General features: G+C 33.5%; 1 protein-coding gene across 2 annotated transcripts in view; it reads left to right on the forward strand.

Moving 5' to 3' along the window:
- LOC118181989 (flavin-containing monooxygenase 5-like) overlaps positions 1 to 25,939 on the forward strand; it is a 48,607-nt gene that overhangs the window by 14,604 nt on the left and 8,064 nt on the right. For both annotated transcript variants that reach the window (XM_035351238.2, XM_035351237.2), the window contains exons 2-3: positions 10,839 to 11,160; positions 15,533 to 15,845. In XM_035351238.2, the coding sequence (XP_035207129.1) occupies positions 10,841 to 11,160; positions 15,533 to 15,845 (633 nt within the window). In that variant the 5' untranslated portion in view covers positions 10,839 to 10,840. The remainder of the gene's footprint in view (positions 1 to 10,838; positions 11,161 to 15,532; positions 15,846 to 25,939) is intronic.

The raw sequence follows: 25,939 nt of genomic DNA on the forward strand, positions 1-25,939 counted from the left end.
ATAAGGTATAAGCAAATGGTAAGAGGTGATATTAAATGATGGCAAGTACGTGAATAAATATATACTCATGTAGTCTAGGTTTTCGTTTATTCGCTTTTATTTATTATGGATGAAGAATTCTTTAAGACCTTACGAATACATATTAAAAATATAACTGGTCACGTTTCCGCTTGACGAACAATCTAAGCTGTCTAATTTCCAAAGATTCATCCAGCATGCAGTATGTAGAATTACGAAACCACGCAACTACTCAGGAGTTATGAGTATTCTCATAATAGGTTGCAAATAAGGATTCATCTTTACACTTGTCGACAACCTGCTTTTTAACCTAGTATAAATATTTTTACACAATTCCTGGAAGTGAATACTTTTGCATTTGAGATCACAAGGTGTAGAATTTGAATGCTCAGATAACTTATTTAACTGCCTAAAATAAATATGAAAATAGGAAAGAAAGGGAGGATGTTTTCTTTATCTCAGGAAAGATGTTTTCCTGACATAAATATCCATCTACTGTGTCAAAATTAAACATGATTTTCAAATTGATTGAATAAAGTTTATTTCACAGCTTGCATACAAAATTATTCTTTCTTACTATACTGTAGTTGAGATAATTTATTTTTCATTATTGTAGAAGATATGCCAGGTACGATTCTATGTTTCAAAGCAATTTTTTTCTATGCCAGTTGACTTTGATTCATATTGTAAAGACCTTATTTTATTCTAACCAATTATGTTTATTTTAAGAAACTTTTCTTTCCCTTCCGATTTCAATTTCCTGCCAGAATGTAAATTAATGATGTATATGCGAATCTAAGTGAGTTGGAAACAGTACTTAAGCAGCAGGTTTACGAGTTCGCTGTAGGAGAGTTAGTTTTGAATTTACGCCACGTGGTTGATTCAGTAACCTTATAGTTGAATAGTTGGTGCTAACCAGGGCTTAATTTCTAAAATTAGAATTACCGGAGCCCTTTGGAAGACCTTCAGGAAAGAGGAACAAGAATAAATAAATAAATAAAATGTCTAATAAAATCATTAATAATTAAAAAATAAATAGTTAATTATTAAAATAATTAAATAATTATTTGATTAAAATTAAAATTTAATAAAATACAAATAGACATATTAAAATTTAGTAAGCGGTTTTTAATATAATTTTATTGCTAAAAATAAAATATTCAAGATCAGATTTCTACTGAAATTCTTGTTCAGTTACGTAAAAGAAGGCTCCGTAGCGCTGATGCTAGAATCATGAATTATCCCCAAAACTAAGAAGTACTGCAGCGGGCTTCGGTGGGCTCTAGCGCAATTTAAGCTCTGGCAGGGGCGTAGCTAGAGGGGGGCAAGGGGGCATCTGTCCCCGGGCGCAGAATCCAAGGGGCGCCAAACTGATGTTACGACCTTTTAGAATTAAATGTTTTCCATCCTTGGCAAGCAGTAGGGGGTGCGAAATCTTCAGTTGTCCCTGGGCGCTGAAAACTCTAGCTACGACTCTGAGCTCTGGTGCTAATCACTTTCTTTATATTGATATTCTAGGCTTGGCTTTGCTGTGTGCAGCCGATTTAGCGGTTTAGATAAAGAAAGAGACAATCGTGTAGCAAATCTTTACTTTATTGTGATCTCACACCTTATTTTCTGTTCAAGTTGTCGTGGTTTAAGTATATTAAGGATATAGCATCCGTGAAGTAATTTTCAGAAACGTTATGATCAGTTCAGAAACAAGCCTTCGCCTTTTCTTACTTAAAAATGATGTAAGAATATTTATTTGTATATTTCTTGATCTTTTTTTTATTAAATTAGTTAAATTTTATTGCTATTTTGAAGGATATTTTCCTCATCATTTAATATTATGATAATAACCAAGGACAAACGTGATCACATTACTCTTAATATAATTATCACTGAAATTTGCAACTATTCGTGGTAAAGAAATTCGCAATGTTGGGAATTAAGTAAAAATTTTCCCTTCTTTGCAGAAAACGTATTTTTGATGATGAGCTCTTTCACAATAAATAAAATTTGTTTTGTGCCTCCAGAAAGACAGATTACGAACTTATTGGGTGCCTATAACTTTATCCTCCCACTGAGGGAGGTGACTATGAGCCAGGAAATCAGGCCGATGGTTGGGTTTAGTTTCTTGGAATTTAATATATTTTGGAATCAAGTACACCAAAGTACATGCCGCTGAAATTACTGTGTAGCTGGAGATTTAAGAATGAACTTGTATAATAACATTATTGATATGAAATACAATCATCTAATGTATTAGATCATTATATACAAGCAAGGTTTTCGGCCTTTCTGGTCCTAGAAATTTATTCTAGATTTATTATATACATATCTATACATAAGTTTCAGTTTTGTATATAAAAATATATTTTGTGCATATGGAATACGTGCTTGTTACTGTTAAACAATTAGAGACCTATGCATGGGATGCTTATGGAAAAATAATCCCAATTACGCAGATTATGCTGGGAATGGGATCACACAAATGTACTTCCTTCACAAGATACATTCTGAGTACATTACGTTTTTGGAAAATTAGCTAATTAGTACTTTAAAAGTTAGAAGACTTTTAATAAAAACAAAACAATTTTATACGTTTATGAAACGCTGTTTAACGATAGCAGTTGAATAACAATAAATAAGCATAACGAAATAAGAAATAATATTTATACTGTTTTTCAGATTAACTGAAAATTGAACAAATAAGCAATATTAAAATTTTGTAGCAATATTAAAATTGCTACAAAAGAGTATTCTCAGTGGGTGAAAGCTCAAGCGAAAGCGTTGGCCAGGGTAACAGTCGAGCACTCTCTGTATAGAGGAAGGTCAGGGCAGCATTGGCAATATGTTATATAGTTTTTATCTTGTTGAAAGAGGGTATAAATGTTGGCCTGGAAGACAGGCCACCGCCACCGGCCTTATCACGTCAGAATACCAATGGTAGCAATTTTAATGGCCAATAGTTTATGTAATGCTTAGGAAAATGTAAATGTTATGTGTAACTAATTCTTTGATACCCGGCAAAACGAATGCCAGCAACTTCAGATCAAACATAATATTATTTTACGAGTGGAGATAAATAAATAAAGGTTAACAGTATAAGAATCACAACGTTCGATAATTTTCTGATGCCACAAATAAATAAACATGAAAAAATATATTGTAATTTGAAATTGATTTTGAAAATACAAATTAGCGTAACTAATTTTTATACAAATACAAAATAAAATTAAAATTTCCTTCTTAGCATAAAATGCAGCTGTACTAAAATTCAAATTTGAAACTATCAATTTTAATTACTGACATTTATGCATAATTTTATTTATAATGGGAAGCATGCGATTCCTAGTTACCTGGTATAAAGAAAAATGGATACTGAATTTATATGATCTATGAAGAAAATACCCATGCAGCCAATGCATCCACTGGGAACCGAAGCTAGAATGAAAATACAAATAAGCAATGGCTTAATGATTCTGTTACTGATGGCTTTCACTTTAATATAAGCATCAGGTTCCGGCTTAGAAAGAGAGAAATACAAGTTCATAGCGATAATTAGTACTTTTATTGACCAGTAGACAGTTGTTTCACAGATTAAAAAATATTTCCTGCTTTCCATGTCATAGAAACAAAATGATATTTTTAGAAAGTCCTTCACAAAGGTTTTATAGCAGATTGTTAAGCAATACAGTCAGGTACTATATATTAATGAAAGAAATAGTGTCTGTACTGAAATTGTCATTGATTTTTCTAGCTTTCCTGAATGTATATCTTAAAAAAAAGTTGAAGGGAATTTTATGAAAAAGAGAAGAGTAAATACTCTATATTGGTATAGTCTGTCTTATTCTATTAAGAGACAAACATAAATTCAATAATATTAAAATATTCTTAAAATTGATTTTAATTATTCATATATTCAAAGCATTTCGTTCTTTTCTTTATTTTAGTTACAATATTTAGATACATTCGTAATATATTATGAACATATACTTCTAATTTATTTTAAAATTGCATTAAAATGCAAGAGATTAAGATTACTTGTTTAACAAGCAAAGCGTACAAGAAATCAATGCCTATCCGGAGGGATGCCCGTTATGGATGTCTTTCTATGGTAATCTTGACGTAATTACATTAACTATAAGGAAAACCATGAAACTCCCATGCAATCAGTATGTTCAAAGGAGGGGAATGGAACTCGGGTGGGAGGGTTAGAATACCACTGTTTCAGCATCTGGCTCACCGTGCTGATGGAAATAAGAAGAAACTTAAGAAACGTCATTTAGTTGGATCTATCCATTCAAACTATGGTTCAGCTTATCTGCACCTTTTTATACAGAGAAGCAATTTTCTCCTCTTCTGTAATTCCGCTGAGGTGAAAAGACACTTGAACATTATTGCCTTGTGCAGTGGCGTTGGAGCGCAATAAAAATTACCTCATGATACGCTTGACTGAGATCGATCATTCTTGAGCTTAATTCTGACGAAACAGCGCTGTCAAAATTAGCTAAAATTGGAATCCTCTTTTCTCTCTCCTCCTAAATGGCAGAAAAGATTTGGGATGAGCTGTTCTTGCGTAAATATTGAATACGAAACTATGAAAGTAAAGAAAATAAATAAATTGTGGTTTACGTATCAGTCTATACAATTGTCGCCCAAACAGGATAGTGACTTGTGACTCTAACTACCATACCGAACGGACGGGCTCGAATTCCGGGCACTCTAAATATACGGCCAACCGAAAGTCTTCTCGTATGGTTTTGTGGTAAGGAAAGAGCGGTGGGAGACCTTTGGAGCCGTCCCCCCGTGCCACTCTCCATCAAAATTGAGGGCGGAACTGAACAAAGTCGTACTATCATCTATATGTTGCTCAATGGTCTTGCCAACGAGAAGCGCAATCTTGCTTTCCTTGCCACGATGAATTTCATGGGCCTTGTTCTGATGTTATTGTCAGACAAATGAGATAAGTCACAACAACACACTAAGCAGTGATTTAACCAATTTCGAATCTTTACGTCACGCCTCGTTTCCGTTTACCAGAATGTAAATGAGATAGAAAGAGATAGCATTTAAAGAAAGGTTAAATTGCTTAGATAGAGCGTGTTATGCCGGCTGAAAGCTACGTTACTAGTTTATCTTAAGATAAGCGTTCCTGTCTACGGCGTTAATTAATCTTGCCGATAGTTCATTTCACACTATTCTAGCCCTCTAACCTGCAAGGCCGCATATATACGGCCTAGAATATGTTTTGTGATATGTGTAAGAACATATATATACGTGAATATATATACGTATATATACAAAATACTATACAAAATATGTCGAAGAAATTAAGGCAATATATTAAAAGTACACAAATCCAGGTATAAAATACCAGGACAATTTTTACATTAAAATCAAGAAAATAATATTTTCTCATATTAGTTTTGGGAAATTTGTACTTTCTTAGCGAAAACCCTGGCCGGTCAGAGGGCTAGGTAAAAGGGCCTACTTTGACGTTAAATACCTCTGCGTAGCCTTTTGGGTAATATCTACTATTTAAAATTTGAAGTTCTTGGTTTGATTTCTAGCCGTAAATGTTGTCTGAGTTCGTAAGCACCAATAGTGACTTCTGTTCTAGATTTTGAGTTTAATAAAAGGGCCTTTCCTACCCTTCGTTCGTGTTTGTAGTACCTTTTCCAAGACTTATATAAGAGTTTAGTTAGTGTGCACGACAGCAAAACATATTAAACACTATTTAATTTTCATAAATTATATGATGACGTCACATTTGTATCGTTAACAAATTATGTTCAAAGCTAAAAAAACTTACATTAATGAGATAAGCGACTATCTTGGACCTTCACACAAACTTTTGCGATTTGCATAAGCGATTGCCAATGCCTTTAGAGAGGATCGACCATCGCATAGGCTAGCAATGACCATTGTTCCATTAGGACAATATCAATTTGCCTGAGACTTGCTCGAAGAGGTAAACTTGCAGGCACAAAACTCGGGTGTATTCGAAGGAATTTTAAAGGAATTGAAGGTGGGGGAACATGGCGGCCACTCATACAAGATATGCCCTCACTCTTACAGGCACTCGTTAACGATGCTGGCTCAGCAGGGACGGGCATTATCATTAATAAGTAATAAATCAGGTCTAACTGTCGCACCACAGACTCTCTAATGTGGTGTAACAGACTCTCCCTATGTGGTGCAGAACTTCATCCCGATATAGAGCAGCCGTCACAGGACCGTCTTTAAACATTTGCAGCTGTACGCGATGTTTTATTGAAACTCCCATATCATGATTTTTCCACCTCTGAATGCGTGATATTTTGGGACTGATTCCGTGTGCCTCTTTCCCTTCAAACCCTTAAAGTTTATCATTCGATTTTAAGGCAAATCTGAACTCGTCCGTGAACAGGAATTCCGTACTGTGGCAATGAATCTGAACGTGAAATACGGAAAAGGCTGAAAAATTACAGGAAAATCAGCGTTTTTTTAGATAAAAAATAAACATAAAATGAGATATAAAAAATGAAAGAATAAAATGAGATAATTACAGATATCACTTATAAAGATGTCTCAGACTCCGTAAAAGATATTAAAATACTATACATTTTATCCTCATCGGGGAACTTCGAAATAAAAGGGAAGGCTGATTTTGAGCTAGAATGATCCTAGACAGAGTACTGTGCTGGAACTATGGAGAAAAAGGAAGTATCCAGCCGTGCAGCTCCCCACTGATATATATTCGGTATCCGTGAGTGTATTTTTTTCCCTCTCGTTTTGTTTGTTACTGGTTATTTAACTAATAGATGAAAGAGTGACTTTTATTTTTAAATGTTTAATTGTCATGATTCATAAATTAAATTAAGGGAAAATAAATGTTTCTTAAAAGAAATTTTCACAGAATTAATGTGTATTGAGATTATATCAAGTAGTTTAATTAGTTTCTAAACGTAAGATGATAAATTTACTGATGTGTTACAGGCGAAGGAATAATGAGTTCTTCTAAATTAGCTTTATATGTGAGCTTCAGTTCTTGAAACACTATTTAAAAAGATTAATAATTGGAAAGAGTTTGGATTTGAAAAATGTTAAAAAGGAGATTAGTGTTTAATGAAAATTGTGTAAATATTATAAAGTACATAACTAATAATTTGGGTACAATATTGATCATTGTACGGATTGCCAAATGAAAAAATATGAGTAATTTTTAGATAATGTTTTGTAGGGATAGTCTGGAAAGCTATCTAAAATTATAATTTTTTTGGAATACTTAATAAGTGCTTTTATTGATTTATTATTGTATGTTGGTAGTACAGTAGACCACAGGATAAACAGTAGACCACAAGATAACAGTAGACCTACAGTAGACCACAAGATAAAACTCACCTATCTGGTGAATTTTTTTATCTTGTGGTCACCCATGTGATACTTACGGAAGGCATGGTTATTTCTTTTCAACTCGAACCTGAGCAACTTATTGTGGGTAGTAGGGAAATTAATTGTGTTGCAGTTGTACGATCAGATGAATTAATTTATCTAAACTGGTGATTGTCTTCTTACGTGTGAGATTTATCTTTCTCTGGTGTTTTGAAATGTTCTGTGTTATATTTAAATGAAAAGTGTTTGTGGCTATCTTATAGAGTTGTTTGGAAATTTACGTGGTTTTAGGAAGGAGAGCTGAAATAGTTTTATTTTAGTGAGGGATAGCAGTTTTACGAATTTGTTACTGAAATGCATTTTCCCATTTTTGCTTTTAGGTTTGATAAATAATCTTGATTGTACCAAAACGTCAGAGAGGATATTATCTCTTTCAGTATTGACTTAAAGAGTAAATGAAAATGATAAATTTATTTTACTGTGCTGATGATTTATGTAATTTAGTCTAACTGAAAGGTCTTAGTTTTGCAATCACCAGGCACCTAAAGAGTTCAGATATTATTTTTATGAGAGAGTTTGTGATTGGTATTGCTTTCTTTTTTTTTTTTGTCGCGGCACCAAATGTTGAGTAAGCCAGATAGTTTAAAAATAAAAGCAATGTTAACAAACTTCAAAACGCAACAGAAGATGTTAGTATAGTCGATAGCACAAGCCACAGTCCAGCGGAAAGCCTGTGTTGGGTGTCCAGGGAGATGAAAAACACTTTTCAAAAAGTAACCTGCCCATATCATTTCATTTTCCTCTCTCTATGACCTTAACACTTTGTCGGATGTGTCCACTCAAGCTATTATGGTATGATTTCAGAAGAGTAGTATATTCTCTATGAGGCCAATACACCACTTCTCAGTGGTAAGCAAGCGTTTCGCTTACCGTTTGCAGTTACGTCTGCTCAGAGGTAGCATAGGATTGCACTCAGCTTTTAGTTGCGTAATATTCAGTCCAGGTTCTCATCGAGTTTCAATGGTTCTTGCGTAACTGTCTGAATCGGTTAACCCATGGAACAATTTTTTTTGTGTGAACAGAGCCTCGCGTGCTGCTTGTTACCCCAAGAATACCTTACCGTAGAATGTTTACGGACTTCTGTCCCCATTGAAACGAGTCTTAACCCATTTCTTCGTAGGGTGTCTTGAAAAAAAAAACGCAATTAAATTGCCAAACTTAAAAATTGCATTCTTGTTGCATTTAATGGCGGACTGACATAGACAGTGTTTGATTTTTGCTTCAAATAACTCCTGCCTGAAATGCTTAACGATACTACAGCAACCGTCTCCAGTTAGACATACTGTGGAGAATAGTTCTCGTATTAAGCAGACGGTATGTCACACTTAAAATAATTTCAAGAGAAACATTTCGTGAGATAATAAGAAACTGCTCGTAATAGTTGATATTACTCTTACTGAAACATAATAATACTTACTGCAACATATAAAATTTTGAAATCTGTTTTGCTACTATCCTTGTCAAAGCGACCAATTTTACTTATGATCTTTCAATATAAAGCTAGAATTTAGGTCATTTTTAAACAAGGCAGAGATAATGTTGATATCCTTCAACACTCCATAAGTAATGTTGGCATACTGGCTACACATTTAGTGAAAGTCTGACAAATTATACATCAGGATATTATTCGTTGATTACACGCATCTATACGAGACCGAGTAAACGTTTGTATGGAAGTTATACTAGAGTAACATTAACTTGAAACGCATTGAAAAATGCAACTGGGGTACATTAACCATCGTAATTATATTACAGCCAAAAATTTCATTCCCCAAGAATCACTTAAAAATTATTAAGCAATGAAAACAATTTATAAATTTACCATTAAATTTGGTATTTGTTCGGTTTTGGAAATTCCTTTTTTAACTTTCACTTTTATATCAAAGCAAAGCCTATTTCGGAGTTTATTTTACACCAATTGACTCATTTGGCAGCTAATTTGTTACAGCATTGGTACAAAAAGGTTCAGTTTAAGCATCAGAAAAAAATGATGGTTGGTGTAAAGCGATCAACAAAGCGGATTCGAAACAAGGCAGATCGGAAGAAAAAGAAAGAGTATTAAATATTAAAATGTAGTGATTAATTTCTAAAAAAAAAAAAAAAAACGCTCAGATAACATACAGTACAGCGATTTTCAACCGGGGGGAGGGTAAGCGTACGACTGGTGAGAAAGATAGACACTGGTGAGAAAGATAGACACTGGTGAGAAAGATAGACACTGGTGAGAAAGATAGACACTGGTGAGACGACTGGACTCAAGAGAAAAATAGGTGCTATGCAAAGAAACAAAGTATTTTTAACTATTCAATTCTAAAATCTCGTCAAGAAAAAGAGCAATTGACAGAAATTTCCTGTGATCAAACTCTATAATGAATATTTCAAAAACATCACACTTCTTAACTTTTGGCTGAACCGAAAAAAGGAATTTAAAGGCATTTCAAAAAAAAAAAAAAAAAAAAAAAAAAAAAAAAAAAAAAAGCTCTTAAATTTGTATTGCCTTTTTGCACAGCCTATTTGTGTGAACAAGGATTTTCTTCCATGTTATATTTGAAAAATAAATACAGAACAAAATTAAAAGTGGATCCTAACTTGCGGTAAGAACTAAGTGAAATAAGGCCAGACATAAAAAAAAATGATCTCTTTTCAACAGGCCCAAATTTCACGCTAAATTTTAGAATTAAAGTATAACAAATTTTGAGAGTTAAAATGATAACCAATTTTTAATCTAATATTTTTATGTGTACATAATTAATGCAAACTGCCGATAGCTTGTGCAAATGGCAAAATATTTTTTTAAATATTTCTATTGAGAAACTGAAAAATAATCATTGTAAAATGAAGTGGTGTTGCTAAAGTTTTTCAAGTTTTTTCAGATGGTACGCGTTAGTCAAAAGATTGAGAACCGCTGGTACAGTAGAAAAAATTAGTAATAAATCTGTCTATAAGGCTTTCCTTGAGCGCCGCTTAGACGGGAAAGTTATTAGTGACTCTCTCTGTCGTACTAAAGGGCCCGCGTAAAGGGAGGCAGTGGCAGTGGCCCACGTATTAGACGCCTCCATAATAGAGACCACGGCTTCCGGCCTTAGTAGTGGCCAACGCCTATAAACGGCTAGAAATTGTCATTGAAAAAACTTTCCTAGAACTTAACTTTCCCCGAATGTAAAGTGGCACTATCACATACTAACGTTTTCAATATACAGAATTAATAGATTTTCGGCTAAATATTATGGTGTTATTTAGTCAATACATTTTTTATTCATTTGTTTATTTGTTTGCAAGATGGTTTTTCAAAACATTTATTGTTTCTTTCATTTATTTTAATGCTTCTTTCTTTTCTAATCACACTTTAATAAAATCCTTTACTTTTAATAAAATCCATGCACCTATGCATTTTACAGAAATGTCTCTAAGAAAAAAAGTTGCAATTATTGGAGCTGGACCCAGTGGTCTGGCAGCGATTAAGAGTTGCAAAGAAGAAGGTTTAGAGCCTGTGTGTTTTGAAAGAAATGGCGATCCTGGTGGACTATGGAGATATCACGACGAAGATCTTGAAGGCGTCCCTTCTGTTATGAGAACAACTATCATCAACACCAGCAAAGAGCTGAGCGCATTTAGCGATTTCGCTCCACCCAAGGACTTCCCAAATTACATGCATAATACCATGATGTACAAATATTTCATGCTGTACGCGAAACAGTTTGACTTACTGAAACACATCAGGTAATGTTTCAAAGTTTGCAACTGTGTGTGATAAGAATATTTTAATACTTCATAAATGTGAAATTTAGTTTTATACTGCAAATTAAACGTAAATTCTTTTGAAATTAGTCATACATATTAATCTCTTTATATTGATAAGAATATGATTTTTATGATTTATATTTCATTAGAATAGCTCTTAGTTTCGCAACATTTTTACATTCGGGCAGAAAGAACTTTATATTTTTAATTTTTGAGCTTAATATATATTTGGTTAGAGAAAAAAATCTTTATAATCACAAAGTTGTAGTTTAAGAAAAAACTGAAAGTTAAATTTGCTCGTAGTCAGAAAGGAAGTAAAATAATACCTTAACTGAATTAAAAAGAGAATAACAATAGGAATAAAGAGATAAAATTTTATAGTAATGCGTATACTTAGTATCCGAATTACGAAGCTCTTAATGCTTTGTTAGAATTGATTTATTTATTTTGACTAACAGCTAATTTCTAGTTAAAGCAACTTTTCTTTCATTCTCCTTTTCGCCCACGCTTGCTTGTCAGAATCTTAAACAGATAGCGAGCGTGTATTCAAATTAAGGGAGAAAGCTATTTAAGCGGACCTTTTGGAAGGTAATTTTAGAGCGTGCCATTCTTGCTTGACGGGCACGTTGTTACTTTGCCTTACTAGCGATTTAATTCTGTGGCGTTGAGTATTTCTAGCCATTAAGCTTCTTTCAAGCCGGCTTCTACGAGACAGAGCCTTCTTGTGAGTTTAAATTATCCTGTGAGCTATTAGGCTAGTTTAATTATATTTTATTTTAGTTTAACATTACTTATCTGAGTTAAGCCACGAGTGTTGGCTTACGTAAGCCCAAATGGGCCGTCTGTTCAACTATATGTGATTGAATAAAGGGTTCTTTACATCCTTCTTCTGACTTTGCCCGTTGTGTCAAGATCTGAGGATAATTTCTCATGCAGTCTCTCCAGAGCTCGTTAGTTTATGCTACCAAAAGGAGCGAGGCTCTATAGCTTATCTAAGGAATTAAAAAAACCTGTACATTAAACTAACAACTACAATTAGAAAATGGAATATTGTTTGAGGCAGGAATGCTTTAAACAGATTACACTGAATGCGAAGGGGAGTAAATTTTTGAATTTATACTGCACATAAAACTTTGCGTCAGTGTGCAAGAATAATTATTCGATATAAATGAGACTGAATGGTATCATATGTCCGGAAATGTCGGATAACAGTTACTACGGAAGATGGGTGTTAAAAAACATTTTATTACAAAAATGCAGAATTATGAGACAAGAGAATTTTGCACATTGAAATCAGTATACTATACTATACTATATATATATATATATATTTTATGATGTAAGGTTTTCTTCATCAGAAGTAAAGGTAAGTCCATTACGACACAGAAAGCCCTTTGCAAGAGATGTGGAAAGATATATACTGCAACGGACATATAAAGAAAGGATAAATTTCAATAAAATGCTGAAAAACATGTTACTATCAGTTTAAGTTTACGGTTGCTTGTCCTACGAGCTGTTACTCACTTGAAAGCAATATGGGCAATAGATTTTGAATGAAATAGTACAAAATACTGCAGTAGTCGCAGTAGTCAATTAACAGCAAAAATAATAACTATAATAGTAATAATGAAAATCTTCATAATAGTAATATCTAGTAAGCATAAATTTCCACGGTACGCCGGATAAAACAGTCTCCGATCGAGTCTCTACTGCAATCTAGACTCTGTAATCTTGACTACCGCTTTTAAACAGAACTATAATTTAGAAACAGGAAGAACCACTAACGAATAGCTAAGTTTACTGCTTATTCTTTTTTAACTATCAAAATGAGCTGCTACTTTGAATAACAATAACAATAGAATCAAGATTCGAAACAAAATAATCACGAATAACTACTTGTTGCCATTAAGCATAAAAGAAATATAAATATGAATATTAACAAAACGTTAAAGCTAACTTTACAAATTAATCAAACACATGCAAAAATTTAAAATACTAGAAATTAATTATTACTCATGCAATAACTGGGCCACTACAACTCTTCTGTATGGATATCTGATGGAACGACACCATGATCGATGGTCAGTTGTTACATCATAAAACTAAAAAAATAATCCGTCAGCTATAAAAAAATTATTAATCGATATACAACTTACTTTCGGAAATTAATTCATTCAAGAATAGAATTTCCCAAGGAGACGTTAAAAATATAATAACAATTAATGAGATGTAACCAGATCAAGGTACATTCAACAGTACGTGGAGGCAAATGAGCTAATTTGGCCCGGTCTCTGGAGTAATGACGTTAGACACCAGGGCGCCTCGTTGCAATACCCTACCCCTAATAGAATATAGTTAAAAATTACGAATAGATTCTATTATTAACTTGATCAAAGATCTTAATAAGTTGTTTTTTAAATTTTTTTACTAGTAGTTTTAGGTAAATACGATAATTTAATTAAATATATAAAATTTCTAGAGAAGACCGTCTAACGCATGGAAAGCTGCTGAGATGGTGCGTAACTCATAAAGGTAAAGTATTAATCACTCAGTGGCAACACAAGAGCTTATTAAATACAAATTAATAAACTTACTACAATTCAGTATAGTAAAAATAAATAAAATACAGGTGCAATAAATGTACTTAAGTTTCAGTCACAAAATACTGGAATTTAATATTGCCATTTGCTTCTTATTGCTTTCTGTGCTGCAATAATTATAATTATAAATTCTTATTTTTGAATTAGGAATTTTTCTCATTTTAATATGAAAAGTTTTGGCCAGATGATAGTACAAGTTGCGAAACTGTTCAATTTTTAACTCTTCATGAACTGCACGCAGCAGTAATTTGGCGACCAGAGTTTTGCACTATTTGTAATTTTTTGCTATAGGATTTCTAAGAGTAGACCAAGACCGGACAGGCATAACAAAGCATGGGACACCAAAGGGATTTATAAATGAGTAATTTGTTATCAATAGATAGAAAGCTTTTTCGAGAAATTAGGGGGTAGAGTTTAGCTTTACGCGTTCGAAACTCCTGGATAATAACTTGCATGTGTGGATACCATGCAAGAGATTTTGTGAGGATCACCCAAAGATAAGTGACTTACTTAGCCCAGGGCAAAGTGTTACCATAAAATTTAAGACGTTGTTTGATGATCTTTTCGGCAATTGTGAACGTGATTGCCATAGTTTTTTCTATATTGACTTGAATCTTTCATTGATTAAGCCATGTCTCTAATGCTTATATCATCCTTGAACGAGACGTTCGTTGCAACGGGCACCTGGACTGGAGTGTTCTATCCCCATCTATTTTATGTCACTTTTCGAACTTTGATTTCTTATGATGCATAAAGTCATATCTTATTGTAAGGCAATTACAGTAATCTTTTTTCTAGGCAATAATCCGTGATAAGCAATGTGATCTAGTAGGTTTTGGATCACTGGACTTAGAAATACACTTTGTGCAAGGAATGGACTAAATGTGAGCATGCGTGCACTTATGTTAGTGCTTTAACGGTCTTGTGATGTCGTCTGGTGGATAGTCAGAAAGTTAAGAGTACTTGCATTCAATACTTAATTGTTTGACATTAATGTGATTTATAATTTTTTCATAAATTTACTCTTTATTTAATTTTTATCATTTATTTTTATTTAACTTTCTTCAGGGTCTTTCATATGTCTCTGGCACTTCTAGTTTTAGAAATCAAGCTCTGCCCAAGAAGCTTAGAGATCTTGTAATATACTTGACAGTGGCGCCGGAAAAAGATGTCATTTATACCTCGTAAACGTGAGCGATATTTTACAGTATACAACATTTACATATTCATCACTATCTTGTTAAACATAAAGGTCATTCAGTCGTACTTAGGTAGCTATTGAAAGAACAACTATGACGTATTAAAATGATAAAGGCCTAAGGATTTTATGTTCAACTGCAGATCAATATAGATTATAAATAACTACAGTAGTGTAATAAACTAAATATTTTTGAGGGGGGCTGTGACATATATGTCCCACACTTTCACTACTTTAAATGCATCTCAAGAAATTTCAGTAAACTATGGAGATTTAAAATTTACTCCTTAATATGGATTAGGAAGTGCAAGACCCTGTCGATTAAAATAAGTGACTAAATGGCCATAATACGTTCGAAATTGGCCCCTATAGCCCACGGGAAAAGGTTAAGACTGAGCATGGATAAAATTATAGCATGTTTATTTTTTGTACCTATCTAATAAAAGTCCCCGAATAAATAATAAATTTAATTATTGAAATTTAAGGTAGTTTTTTTACCAATAATTTGAAGCATCTTTTATCAAACTTAAGTACATGCTATGTGTATTTCTAGGTATTATCTAGAAGCAGTAAAAGTAGAACCTGCCAAAGATTATGATGAGAGTGGCAAGTGGATAGTCACAGTAAAAAGTTCGCAAACAGAAGCTGTGACGAAAGAAGATTTTGACGCCGTAATGGTCTGTGTAGGACATCATGTTTATCCTAAAGTTCCAACTTTTCCAGGCCAAGAAAAATTTAGAGGCACCATCACTCACACTCACAGCATCAAAAGCTGTGATCGCTACGCTGGACAAAGAGTAGTTGTTGTAGGGATTGGAAACTCTGGAGTAGATGCAGCCGTGGACTCCACTTACGTGGCTTCTCAGGTAATAAAAATGCCTTTATTTCATGTAGTAAAAATTCTTTTATTTCAAACTTATGTAGCAGAAAAATTAGTGAGAATCTGTTTAAATTAGCTTATAAATATTTTTAAAACATGAGAAAGCTCCAATCCAAGTGCTCTAACTTACTTTGATTTAACCTTGCAAAAATCCGCATCTTGGTAAACTAGATAACGATACAAGTTCTTTTTTTATTAAATTTACACTAAGCTCTGTAAATCTAATTAGATCTTTCTTCCTTTTTCCATACTTACAGTTTTGAGAGAAAATATGGTTAAAAGTTTTCAAAAAGTTTTAATAATAAAGTTGCGTAAATATCTTGGCACTATGAACCAGATGTGCAAGCGTGATAATAACATGTTCCATAATAGTTAAACATAGCGTGATAATAACACATTGAATGCAACGTGATAATAATACGTTGCAAATAGTTCGTTAATAATTAAAGAAGACGGCTACATTTTAGTAGGTTTCATCGATGCCTTAAATCTACGTTTCTTCTTTGATTTAAACTTTGCGTAAGTAAAAGCTTCTTCGGGATTAATTGCAGAATTTTATATCTACCATACTTGCAAAGCAGTTTTATAACTTATGGTAAAAGAGGAGATTATCTGTCAGTAGTTTTGTTTCCTGATTACGAACCAGTTTGTATTGTCTATAAATAATTTCTGAAAACCCTTCGTACTCCCCATCTTGCTACTATTAAGCTACAAGAATAAGTATTTTATTTAAATTCTTTTGTAACCCAAATAAAGGTATAAATAAATTTTATCCGGATTTCATTTACTGCAAATTTGTGGATTCAAGCCACGGTTGCCTCATAATATATTATATGTAGAAATCTCGGTTTTGAGTGCCTATGTAATAAAGAAAATCTAGCAAGGAATTAACCATATTCTCCCTGCTCGTTAAAAGCTAAATGAGAAAAATAAATTTCGTGTTAATCGTAATGGTTAAAAATGCAGCATTTTTCTAGGATAAAAAATTATGGATAAAAGGTTTACCTGTTGGGGATTCCTTTTCCTTGTTTTTATAAGCTTTGTTATGCTTGATTATGGCATCCTAGGTTTTGGTAATTTCTCTCAAAATAGAAAATCTACAGGTTTTTAGTTCCTAAATTTATCTTTTAATCTATGATCATTTGAAACTGGTAACATGATCTCTTTTCTTCTGGAATAAAACAGATTTTTTTTTTGGCAAAGCGTATTTATGATTTCAGTGATTCAGCGAATTCAAGGTATCTTGGAATGTAGTACGAGTGGTACCTCGTCGAAAATCCTGGTCTGGGCGAGTTACATCCGTCGCGAAATGATTTTTGCAAATTTATTATTTCGAGGTAGTTCGTATGCGAAGCCTAAACGTCCTGTAAAGACAAAACGAAGATAAGTTTCGTCGCTGGCTGCGCAGAGCAGCTAGCTTGGTTATTCTCGAATACCTGGTAATTAAAATAGAGTCGCGCCAGACTTCTTGTAACTTAGTCTTATTCTTGTAACTTAGCGATATTCACTTGCAGATGAAGAAATATGAAGCATTATAGGCGGCTGTTCTTTTAGATGTGGCAAAAAACCTCGAGCAGCAACATTTTTTTAGCCGCATTTCTATTGATTTCAATTTTAACAGCAATTTTCAGTTCTATGACTGACTAGGTATTTACTTTACGATGCATAAAAATACAGCTATTTGAATACAGCTTTTTTTTTCTCACTTTCGTAAGTTTATCCATGATAACATTTTATATTTAATGCTGAATAATCCAGAAAAAGTGTAAATGAACAAAAGCAGTCACGTTAGTATTAATTTTAATGAATTACGAGCAGTCTGCAATTTACGCTTTAGCTCTTGTTAGCCGAAATGTAACAGCAGAAATTACGCAAGAGACGTTTCATCAGAAATTAAGCAAACAGCCATCGCATGCTTTAATCGCTGCTACACACGTGCCATCGCTGCTACACACGTGCACCTTCTAAAAAAAATAGAAAACTATTAGACGCAGGTTCATAAGATCCACCTGAATTGACGTTTCAACTCATGGGTATTTAATTGTTTCATCAGAAATTAAGCAAACAGCCATCGCATGCTTTAATACAATTATTTGATGCAAAACTGTCTTCCAAAATTAGACATACAAGACTTTTATGAACAGATTAAAGAGACACACACACGTGCACCTTCTAAAAAAAAATAGAAAACTATTAGACGCAGGTTCATAAGATCCACCTGAACTGACGTTTCAACTCATGGGTATTTAATTGCTTTAAAATAAAAGGAAGGCTTAGGGCCTAAGCTCTGTCCATATTTTGACTGAGGCTGCCCAGACGGTTTAGTGGTTAGGGGAGCCTGACTGCGATACCAAAGGGCCCGGGTTCAAATCCCGGAGAAGGCGTTGGATGTAAAATTGTCTGTCCCTTCATAGAAGGTAACGGTGGCAGCCTAATAGGTGCCTTCGCAGTAAAATGGCTACCACTTCTGGCCTTAGTAGTGGCAAATGCGGTTATAGGCAAGTGCCCGCCATTTAATAAAAAATAATAATAATAAAAAAAAAATGACTGAGAGTAGCTGGGATATCGTCCACATATTCAACTGTATGTTAAAGGCTAACAAGCAGCTGTGTGTATCATTTAAAACTTGTGTATTATTTATCATACAGTTTATTACTGTGCTTGTAACATATGAACATAAGACATCAACGAAGTTGAAGAAAACTTTGAAAATATTCGATGAGCGTAACACTTCAAATTGTTCAATATCGGCGCAAAAGAAACTACTTAACTCAGTGGAATAAAATAATACTTTTACGTGATATATAATTGTAAATAAAATGAGTATTTTTGAATGCCGTGTATGCCATTCACAAATACTCATTTTAATTCAGAAATATTTATTTCCGAAAAACTCATTTTGATTCAGAAATACTCATTCCGAAATACCACTTTAATTACTAAATTAAGACTATAGGTTAGGTTGTTTAATTACGGCAAAGCCTCGAGGGCTATCTGCCTAAGGGGAGGGATGCCTTCGTGAATGACTTTCTAAGGGAAACTGGCTCGTATACACGTTACACATGGGGAAAACCACGAAAACACCCATGTAGCCAGCCCATTCGCGGGATTCGAACCTCGAACAAATTAAGACTATAACCAAATAGTTTAAGGGAAACTAAATATGTACACTCGTCACCCATTTGGCGTTATTGAAAGCATGTGTATATGTGTATACCTTCAGCAATAAAATAGTCGATACAGTGGGTACTGCTTAATAAAATCAGTAACCTCAGTCTCATTTCATCAAATCTATACTTCTTTTGTCATTTCAAAGTAGGTATGTAAAATGGCGGATTAACGAGCCTCAACTAGTTGCATATGCATTTATATGAATTACAGTAGGTAACGCTCAATGAAATCATTGTTTTATATAATCAACTGCTTATTAAAAGGAAACCCAAGAAACAAATTCAAATGGATGCAATATCATTATAAAATAACCGCTTTGAAATCAACGCTACCGCTCATAAAAATCAAATCGCTTTTAAAATCGTAAAGTCAAAAACCCTAAGTCTGCTACTGGCCCACCAGCGGCCGAGCGGTAAAGTCGCTGAACTCTGGTAGTTCGGTCCGAGGTTCGAATTCCGTGAACGGGCTGGCTGCATGGGTGTTTTCGTGGTTTTCCCCATGTGTAACGTGCATACGAGCCAGTTTCCCTTAGAAAGTCCTCCATGAAGGCATCCCTCCCATTAGGCAGATAGCCCTAATGTGCTTTGTCATAATTAAATTAAATACACTATACCGAAGTCTGTTTTTCAAGTTCAGTGATTCTGTTTAAAGTAGATTGACCTTTGCACGTGGAGAGGAAAATGCTAAAATTTTCTTATCTGGTGCTCTCAAAACTCTCAAGTCTGTGTTTCAAGGTCAGTGATTTCATTTAAGGTCGATTCACTTTTGCACATGGAGCTGCAAATACTAAAATGTTTTTAATCTGGACCAATCATGGTGGGAGGGGGGACAAAAGATTTGTCAGAACTGGCTCAGACAAGTTGGGAGAATGGGGAAACATAAAAAAGACACAAGGGAGAATTTATAATAAAATAACTGCGTTTTTTGCTCACACAATTCGTTCCGTTCACCCATCTATATTATGGTTTTGTTGTTGGGTCTGTTTCAAAATGTCAAAACGCAAAGACTTAAGCTTAAAAGAGAAAGAATTGCTGAAGCAATAGGATGCTTTACCAAAATGCAGCCAAAGTCAAGCTTCTGTACAACTCCGAATTTCACAATCTGTATTATGTACGTTGTTGAAAAGAAGGGACGCAACTTTGGGTGAACTGATGGCAAGTGCAGATGTCTCACCTAAGCAGAAGCGAAGTGGAAAGTCTACCGAAGTAAATATGTCCTCTTGGACTGGTTTCGAAATGCCAGGAACAAGAATGCCACGATGTCGCTAGAAATCATATATCGAAAGGCAACAGAATTCTCCAAAATACTAGTAGAGAAGTTTATTCCTACCTTTGGATGGCTCATAAGATGGACAGAAAGAAGCAATATCATTCATAAAATTACATGGAGAGAAGCAAGACGCAGACTCTAGTGAAGCTAATAATTGGATAGAAAGGTTTACGCTGACTTTTGAAAGAATACAAACCGCATTCAAATTTTTAACACTAATGAGACTGGTCTTTATTATTCAGCCTTACCTCACCCCACTTTAATTTTAAAAATGGGTGAGCAGCTGGCTGTACAAAAATGAAACGTGTTGCTGTGTTATTAATGTGAAATATAAATGGAAAGCTTAAAAAGACTCCATTAGTCATCGGTGCGAGCAAAAACCCTCGTCGTCTGAAGGGCGTCAAGTATTTGTCTGTGATATATTACAACAATAAAAATGCTTGGATGACAAGCAATATTTTTAGTGATTTTCTTACGAAGTGGGATAAAGAACTTCAGCAAGAAAAAGTGGCGCTCGAGTTAGATAACTGCTTTCCGCATCCAATGATCTCTCGTTGAACTACATAAAATTGATTTTCTTTTCCCCTAATATAACTTTCGTTCTTCAGCTATTAGATCAGGGTGTTATAAAAGCATTAAAGAGTCACTACAGGAAGGAACTGATTCAAAATGTTATTAATGAAACTCTATAAGGTTCCTCTCGCCTTCTTAGCGTGCCTTCGTGGTGTAGTGGTCAGCACACCACGAAGGCGGGACTCAAAGCACGGACCTCTGGAATACGTACCGACCATGTTGATTACTACACCACGAAGGCATGCTAAGAAGGCGGGGGAAGTATCTTATATACTCCCCCTTTTAAAGGGCGACTGGGGATTAGGGAACACAGTCACCAAATTCTGGTGGTGGAGAATCATCACCCACCACCTTTTTTAGTTCGGGCGCCACGATAGAGACATTAGGTTATTTCGAAGCAGAAGACGTGAAAAATGAGCAATGCCCTCGTCGGGACTCGAACCACGGAACTCTCGAATACGTGCCTTCTTAGCATGCCTTCGTGGTGTAGTAGTCAACATGGTCGGCACGCATTCGAGAGGTCCGTGGTTTGAGTCCCACGGACATGCAGCATTTGCATTGCTCATTTTTCATCTCTTCTGCTTCGAAATAACCTAATGGCTCTACAACTGATACAACTGATGCAGTTGATTTCTCTCTTAAATGGCATGCATATCATTTTAAATGCGTAGGATGGAGTAAGTTCGCAAACGATTTCAAATTGTTTTAGAAAAGCCGGCTTCCATTCAAAGCAAATTTCTTGAAATTCTCAAGACGTGCCAGAAGACAAGGGTGATGATAAAGAAATGCACAATAAGACCTACCTCGAATATTTGGGAATCGATGAAAATATACAGACTTGCTACAAAAAGAATGAGGCAGATATAATCGAAGTTATCAGAGAAAACAAAGGAATTAGGAAAAATGAAAGCGAGTCCGAAGATGAAAATTAAGATCCTGGTACCAACGGCAGCAGAGTCTAGACAAGCGGCTAAAAATTTTGAGAACACTCGAACTTGAAGGTGCAGATACAGAAAGTTACAAGCAATGTCGTCTCTTATACACCATCACTGAAAAGCTACTACAAGAAATATGCAACAAGTTCGAAAGGATAAATTTTTAAATAATGTTTGATACACTTACATATTGTATTGTTCTGCATGTATCATGATGAAATAATTACAATTTTTCTGAATTAAGACGGCTTCTGTCATCTACGGAAAAAATAATGAAAGTTTTATAAAAAAGTATATGTAACTTGCATATTAAATAGCATATCGTAAAAGGGTATTAATCTTGACACCAGGGCCGTGTGCAAGGAGATAGGGGTTCAGGTATGTGCACATTTCAATCATAAAAATTTATTGGAATCTTATATAAAATAAGACTATTTTTAAACATTTATTTTTTATATCCCCCGAAAATATCTAACGCTGTATCCCTAGGCCGAAACGAAATCCTGCGTACTACCTAGCACCGCATATAAAACTCCACCACTTTATAAAATTAAATAGGCCGGAACAGACCGTGATCATAATTGATACCCACTGTACTACCCGTTTTTCTGCTTTACCTAATGCTGCAACTATTACACTCTCTAAATGCCAAATAATCTTAAAGATTTCCAAAACTCTTATTGAGTGCATGACTTGGATCTCTTTTCGTTTACAGACACATGTACGTTTCGAGAGTATTCGGGCTAATGCCCCATTGTGCTAAATAATTAAAAACAGCATATCTTTAGAATTTCCGATCGGAAGCCTCGAGCGCTGGAGATAAAAATATTTTATTCCCTACAGTGTTGGCACTGCTCACTTTGAAATTACTGAGATTTTTAATAAAAAATTCGTGAAAGTTTTACAAAATATGAAATAGAAAATAAAACAAATGTGAAATTTCAAATTCGGGTTTCCGGGTGCCCATGTTTGGGTAGAGGAAATATGTTATTTATAATATGATCAATTTAGGTACAGTTATTTTTTCACAATGCGAGAAACATATATACATATGTAGATTCTTAGATGTAGATGATTTAGTTTCTTTAAATATAATACAGGGCGATAATATTTGGTAGCAACAATTCGAAAAGTGATACAGCCGATTACAGTAATTCGACGCAAAATCCCGTTTCGATACTAATAGCTCTTTTAGGCTAAAAATAAATGCTAAACAATAATAAATTAATTTCATAAATCGAAATCATAAAATCAAACATTAGCATTTTTAAATTCAGAAAACTAAAAAAGTCTTGAACAGTAAATATAATTAAAATTATATTCTAAATCTGGATATTTAACTAAAGATAATTTAAAGAATTCTAGGAATTAATGAAACTAGGAACTAATGAAAAATTCTAGGAATTCGAAACTGAAGTGCAAAATAAAACATTCAACTGCAAAACAAAACAAATTAAAACTCGAATTACAAAGGATTTGTACATGCAAAAAAGAAATTTATTTTAGGTATAAGCACAAGACATAAAACGCGTTCTAAATTACATAAAGATTTTATTTATTATAGCACGTTTGCAAACAAATCTTTCTTTTTAATCTTTGAGCAAAGAACTCGGTGCATTAGCTAGAGACTTAAGACAGAAAATTAAGCTAGTATTATCAAACATATGAAAACTCTATCTAAATCTGCTAGATGTCGGTTACTGTAATAATGTAGTTAAAAATTTCTTTGATCTGAGTATGAACCATTCTTTTTAAAATCATAAAATCAGAGATACTTAATTTGTTCAGCCACTATATTTACTTTCTTTAGAATTGTTTTATCATTTATCAGGGCATTATGCTGAAGACATTATTAAAAAAAATTTAGGGTTTATTCAAATATTTTGCTAAAAAATTATTTCTGTAAAAGAAATGATGTAACTAAAAAGAACCCTAAAATCTGAAGTTTTAAAATAAAGTTTTAAAAACATCAGTATGTTACAAAACTTATCATAATGGGCACATAACACCATATTTGATAAACTAGTCTCAACTGATTTAAACACATCGTAATGGATAAAAATTTGATGCTTTATTATATTTTATATAATTCTTTGGATTTTTTCCGCTTGTATAATTTTAATATTGCAAAATTTATATCTTGTGTAGTTTTAAAGTTTTAAAATTGTTAACTTCTTACAAGATTTTATTTCTCCAAATTTTTTTTTTTACTTATAGTGATTGTATGTAGTGTGTAGATTTTCCACCCTTTTTATAAGAACTATGCAATAATACTTTTGCATTTATGAATATCTTCACAGTTACGATATCCGCATTATAAGTGCATAAATTACTGAAGGTATTTTTATAGTATTTACTATAATAAGCATATTTGAGGACAATATGTGCCACAAAAGACGTATTCAGTTGTATAACCCATTGATGAATTCATTAAATTCATATCGGGAATGGATAGGAATTTAGAGTTTTGTTTCTTTTCATATATTTCTTGAATGAAAGTTTTATTTCTTTTTACATATATTTTTGTAATAATTTCTTTTATTGTGCATGAATTTTTGTTTCATCTTGTTAATGTTTGATAACATTAAATAATTATTTTATCTGACGCAAACTGTAATTTTTAAATTATTTAAGTAATTTTTTATAATTACTGACCAAAAAATTTACAGTTTATTATATTTATTTATAGCTAGTTACCTATTTATTATGACACAAAAATTACTGACCTTTGATAGCAAACTATTATTTATTCCTTTTATAAAGTGTAACGGTATATCAGTTTTTATGTATTTAAAAACCCCATGCTTTTTTTTTTTTCAAAAACACATGAACAACATTTTATTCTCTTGCGAAAAAATTTTCATTGCCTTTTAAATTAGAATATCCGGTTTGAAATTAAACGGTTCAAAGAGAAGAATGGCAAAATAATAAAAATATGTTTCTTTCATTTAATAATAAATTTTGCAAATGAATATTAGGTTAAATTCTTTCGAAATTTATATCTCTATGAAATTTGAAACTACCTGCATATATCTTAAAAAGTCACTTCATAGGAAAAATTTCATCTGTTTAGTCAACATATGCTAAGGTACATTATTTCAGATATATTCTAACAGAAAATTACAAATCAGTTTTTATTAATCTTCTACTAATAACAATCAGTAAAGAAAGAAGTTCAGATTTCGGATTTATTCATCGGCTGATATTTCCTATACTTTTTAGTACATGAAAAAGAAAGGAATCTTCTTGAAATAATACATGAGATTTAATTAAAAAAATTCCATTTTGAATTTTTGTTATAAATTATAAATTGTAAACAGTAAGGGAAACAAACAGTAAAAAAGCAGGAACTCTGTAAATAAGTGAGCAAAGTAAAGTGCGAATAAGGAGCGGAGCAACGAGCAACAGGGCTTCTACTGTGATGTCACGCACTCGTACTCAGGCGTCACCATCGAGATAGTCGTCAGATCTTGTAACTATCTAGAGAATGTGTTGGCTAGACGCGTATTGGAAAAGTCTGCAGGTCGAATTCCGGCGAGAGCAATGCATATTTTTTGTTCCTGCATTAATATAACCTAATGATTCTACAAAGTTAGGAAATTTTTCCCTTCTGAAAGCGAACTTAATCTGTGATACTTTTTTCTGTAATATTAGATATGTTTATTTTATCATCGTACTTCCAAATATTCTGATCTTCATGACATCATTTTCAAGTCATTCACCAACAAAGGAATTATAAATGTCTTTTGAACTTGCAACATACGGCGAGTTTTCTACTACAGAAAGCCTCCCGTTGACGATATATTTCCTAAATACTACGCAAGCAAGGAACATGCTCATCTTGAGGGGATTTTTAATTTCTTCATTATTTCTATATTTCTTCACCGACATAAATTTCTTATATTTTTCCAGATATACCAGTTTAAAGAAAAACTTTTTATTACCACAAAAGGGAGTATGCCTGCAGCTGTTTATAATTTTTTATAATTCTATTCAGTTACCTTATAAGATATTTTCTCTCTCCTTTCTGCATGCCTTCGTGGGGTAACGGTAGCACACTCGGGGTGTATTCAAGAGGTCCAGGTTCGAGTCCAGGCGAGGGCATTGCTCATTTTTCACGTCTCCCGCAATC

This window comes from Stegodyphus dumicola, chromosome X2 (genome assembly GCF_044657685.1).
Source record: "Stegodyphus dumicola isolate Sdum_Otavi_A_Nest chromosome X2, ASM4465768v1".
In the NCBI taxonomy this organism is placed as follows: domain Eukaryota; kingdom Metazoa; phylum Arthropoda; class Arachnida; order Araneae; family Eresidae; genus Stegodyphus; species Stegodyphus dumicola.